Genomic DNA, 4853 nt, shown 5'->3' on the forward strand with positions numbered 1-4853 from the left:
GAGAGAGAGAGTGTGTGTGTGAGAGAGAGAGAGAGCTACGCGTGTGTGTGTGTGTGAGAGAGAGAGAGAGAGAGCGAGAGAGGACGGATGAAAGGATAGACGGCAGCAGAGCGTCTCGTTGCGCAATCATGCGTGTACGCGAGCCGCGCGATCACTGTGTGAGTGGATGTCCGGACGCATAGCCTGGAGGCTAGGCGACCGGTTCCGGACGCATAGCCACTGCGTAATTTAAATCAGTTGACATTTCGTGATTGAACAGATTCAAATTTGTTTACAATTGTATCGTATATGCCTATGGCAACGCATAAGGACTATGCCTATGGATTATCAGACTTTCCAGACTTCACATCTTTCAGTCTTGTGATATATGACTGTTTCGTCTAGGTATGAGTAAGAGCATGAACATATCTGTTACTAAGGCTGAGAGGGTCTATGTCCCCTAGGGTACTGCCGGAACGTACCCTGGTACTATCTAATATGCCGGACCATACCTCGCCTACTCCACTAACGAGTCTGGGGAGTTGCCTACGCCTACTCCCTGGCCCTAACCCTAACAATATCAGATAGTTACCAGGGTACGTTCCGGTATACCGGACTGTACCCAGGGTACGTTCTGGCAGTACCCTGGGGGACATAGACCCTATGAGCTCAAGTCATGAGTAGCATACATCAAAAGATTTAATACTACTACTACTACTACTACTACTACTACTACTACTACTACTACTACTACTACTACTACTACTACTACTACTACTAGTAGTACTACTACTAGATGATACTAACATGATGGTGAAGGAAAGAGACAAACTCACCAAGTACAAAGATCTGGAGATCGAAATCAGGAGCATGGAATACTTACTAAGACGAGAATTGTGCCTGTGGTGGTTGGAGCTTTTGGCACTATAAAGAATGGTTTTGAGAAGAACCTTTTAAGGAACTCCCTGGCCACCACACTGCCCAAGAAGTGCAGAAAATTGCACTACTGGGAACAGCACACATCCTGCGAAAAATTCTGGATTGAATCCCTATGTCCCAGGTTGAGACACGGTCAACCCAGAAGCCACCGGCTAATGCCGTGATCTACTTTAGAAAGAATAATAATAAGGCCTAGCACCTACTCAGGCTTCCTTACCAGGGTTATGCTCACATTGTCATGTACATATGAGAAATACATAGACAATATCAGTTCTAATAACACCAATAAGCAGTACACATCTGTATCAATATGTTGATATTGTGATTTGTACATATATACGAAAATAATGAGAATCACTGTTGAGTAGGCAAGGTTTCTCTGCTACTGGATTAAGACAAGTTGGGTGCTGGGATAAATAGTCACTTTGAAGCTATAAATATATAACTTTAGATTTTCGGGGGATTTTTTAGTAGTGTGTTAGAGCCACTAGTGTAGGGAAGGAACAACCTGCATACTTGACTAGTTATACTAATTACATAAACTGGCAATTACTATGAAGGCTTTGCTAATAGTCTGTCATTTTATTAAGTTGTTTACGAAAAGCAGGTCACAGTATGTTGTTTATAATGCATAAGTACTGCATGTTTCATGAATAATGTACAATAATATTGTAAATAAATTACAGGCATTACTTATACTTGAGAATTGTATGTGTGGATGTGGGTAGTGGGAGATATACAGTAGCTGCAACAGAAAAAATGTGTCCACAGGTGGGGAAAAAATCATTGCACAAGATTCAATCCTGGTATCACTTTTGTGTGATCTGCATGGCTTTAAATTTATTTGACATTGCATGTAGGCAATACTTATTGCCAATGCTATGAGTTTAGCAATGGAACTATTTACTGAGTGCTTAGTAAATATCCAAATGTTTACTGTTAACTGAGATTTAGGGTACCCCACCAAGACTCTAGGAAGTGAGAGGCACACACAAATGGCATGAATTTGAAACCGACCTCCGCACTGCACTGCTAGTAATCAGCCGCCAGCATTTTAGAAAAATGTGCACAGACACGTCAATCTACACGGCTCAGATCTGGAGCAGATCGTCTTTGTTCCGAATTTTCTAACTTCTAACGGCAGCTTGGCTGGAGACCTATATATTTTCCCAGCTTGGTCATCGGTTTCCATTACAAGCTGTAGACTGGCTACAGCTGCTCATCGTGTCCTTGCAGTTAACTGTGGAGGGAAATGTAGGAGCAGTCTGCAGCGAAGGCTTGGCCTGTAGTATAGCCTGCTACTCCTGAGCTGATAGGAATGTCATTATTCTATACAGAGTACTGATTTTCGATGTAACCTTAAAATTCTGCGACATTCAAAAATCGTGTCCGTTGAGTTGGTAGTTTGATAGCAGTCGGTATTATGGGTTGACTGACATACATTACCATCGGTTTACATACAGTCTCGGGGACTTACGTTTCACGAGGCCCATAAGCGAACAACATTGTTAACCACTGTAATTAAATTTACTTGAGAGTGATAGCTATATTCTGAAGATTTTTAATGATCATCACGCACACACACACATATGTAATAAAAATTATATATGTATATAACCTGCTATATATGATCACTGATGATTTATGTCAGAGGCGTGCTGAGAGTTATTTATAGAGGACTGCCTGTGGCTGTTTTACCCACTTCTCCTTCTGTGCGACTGGTTATAGAACTCTAAAGCAACTCGTGAGGCAAACTAGATGATTTGATGCACGGGATCATGTGTAAAGTGGAATATAAAATATATATTCATTCCACTTGCTATTGTCAGACCATAGTTAGTCTGCATGTGTTAAAATTGTAATTGAATTAAAACTGCAATTCGTTTATGAATTTATGAAGGCAAAAACGCTCACAGCAAAAACGTCTCAGTATCATGTATAGGAATCATATGTAGACAAGGACCAAAGTCTAATAGATAGGCACAGAATGAGTCTAGTTGAATACGTTTAACTATACCAAGATGACTACCACACACACTATCCTGCTAAGATGTTTAGTGAAAGATGTTATTCCCGCGGGTGTGTGTGGGCGTGTGCGTGCGTGTATGGAAGATTTATGTGAAAGATTAAGCTCACTGAATGCTAATATGGTGCCCTTGTCAAGGATTGTGTAGGTGGATTGAGACACATCACATTATTGCATGTATCACAGCTTATCGTTACCGAGTGGTCAACAACACGCGTTGGGAAACTGTTTGCTTTTCCGTTCAATTCTTCTATTTGTCATCGGGTGCCGGTGTCTGTGTGATTCAGGCCACGTGCGTGCGTGTTGTGCCTGATGTAGCCCGCAGTAAATGCGCCCTGAATTATACAAGGCACGGAGTCAGTGGTAACGTACATACTTCCGGTTAGATGTAATTTCCTAAAGATTTTCATCTGTGTGGAGGAGCGCGCTATGCTCAGTAAGACGGCGGCACGCCCCCGTGTTGCTGTATAGCAGAGTGGGGCATGCTGCCAGCATTAGTTTACCTTACAAACTGTCAGATGTGTTCACTTGGTAAAGGCTGTAGCCGATTCGAGTCAGATACATCGAGGTATAGGGTTTACTACCCGATTTTGAATTAATGTGGGAGATTAAAATCGAAGTGCGATTGCATGCAATTAAGATTGGAGTGATTATTTGGTAAAAATTATATTTCTGTGTGCAGCTTTAGAATCCATGCAGTATATTTGGTGAGTCACTGGCAGTTTTTTCTGCCTGCCAGTGCCAGTCATTTTGTTGGCAGCCTGCTTGTATGTGTTGTGGCTGAGGCGTGCTGTATATTGTTTAGATGCACTAGTTCTGATGTGAAGGAATTACAAGACCGTAATAATAGTAATTTTAAAAATTGACATTCCAGTGTGTGTGCGTGCGTGCGTGCGTGCGTGCGTGCGTGCGTGCGTGCGTGCGTGCGTGCGTGCGTGCGTGCGTGCGTGCGTGTGTGTGCATGCGCGCGTGCGTCCATGTCTCTGTGTTTGTTATGTAGTGACCAGAATTAGAATCAATCAGAATTAGAATCAATCAGAATTAGAATCAATCAAAATTAGAATCAATCAAAATTAGAATCAATCAAAATTAGAATCAATCAGAATTAGAATCAATCAGAATTAGAATCAATCAAAATTAGAGGGAATATAGAGAAAATAAATACTGATCACAATACAAGTCAGCCTAAAAATGTCTTTCTTACGATAGTGATAGAGAATTGTAGGGATATGAAGGCACCTACAGTAACTGTAGGCATGCACGTTGAAGGATTGGACAAATAAAAATGTCTACACATGTATGTTGCTGTAACTTTTGCACTGGGTGTTCTGTTGTAATAAATGCTCAGGGAGCTATACCACCAGTTCAAGGTTGCCTGCATGTCTCTGCTACTTTCAACTCGTGTCCTTTTAAAACATTCCTCTTTCCGATTTTTTATGATAATTTATGCAAGTTTCATGCATTGCTCACGTATATTCTGTGATTCCACGGCAGGTCTTGAAGATTTGATCATCATGTACGTATGATGTGAGCGGACTTTTTCGGAGATTTGGAATCGAGTGCGTGCAATCAAGAGCATAGGTCGGATAACAGACGCCAGGATAATTCGTTAAAATGAGCCAGAAACCCTCGGGGCTCCGGCCCCCTTCGAAACTTCCTGCAAAGAGTGCCAATGCTAATGTGCTGAGTAAGTCAGATGTGGTTGCTAGATTAGATTCTCTTGAGTGCTGGTGTTTTTTTTTAAATATTGTTGCACGCTTTCGTGATGAATTTTGCATGTTACTGTCTCGCTGAAGGGGTCGTTGTCGTATATGTAGCACCCGGGGTGTCGGCGAGTATGTCGCCTACTCCCTAACCCTAACACCCTAACCCTAACCCTAACCATATCAAATTAACCCTAACCCTAACC

General features: G+C 41.9%; 1 protein-coding gene across 1 annotated transcript in view; it reads left to right on the forward strand.

The window, feature by feature from the left end:
- The window catches only part of LOC106812089 (CAP-Gly domain-containing linker protein 1-like), a 35033-nt gene that overhangs the window by 3073 nt on the left and 27107 nt on the right, over positions 1–4853 (forward strand). Inside the window, exon 2 of the mRNA XM_014815857.1 lies at positions 4439–4631. Coding sequence (XP_014671343.1) covers positions 4559–4631 — 73 coding nt within the window. The 5' untranslated portion in view covers positions 4439–4558. The remainder of the gene's footprint in view (positions 1–4438; positions 4632–4853) is intronic.

The sequence above is a fragment of the Priapulus caudatus genome, unplaced genomic scaffold (assembly GCF_000485595.1).
Source record: "Priapulus caudatus unplaced genomic scaffold, Priapulus_caudatus-5.0.1 Scaffold607, whole genome shotgun sequence".
Taxonomy (NCBI): Eukaryota; Metazoa; Priapulida; class Priapulimorpha; order Priapulimorphida; family Priapulidae; genus Priapulus; species Priapulus caudatus.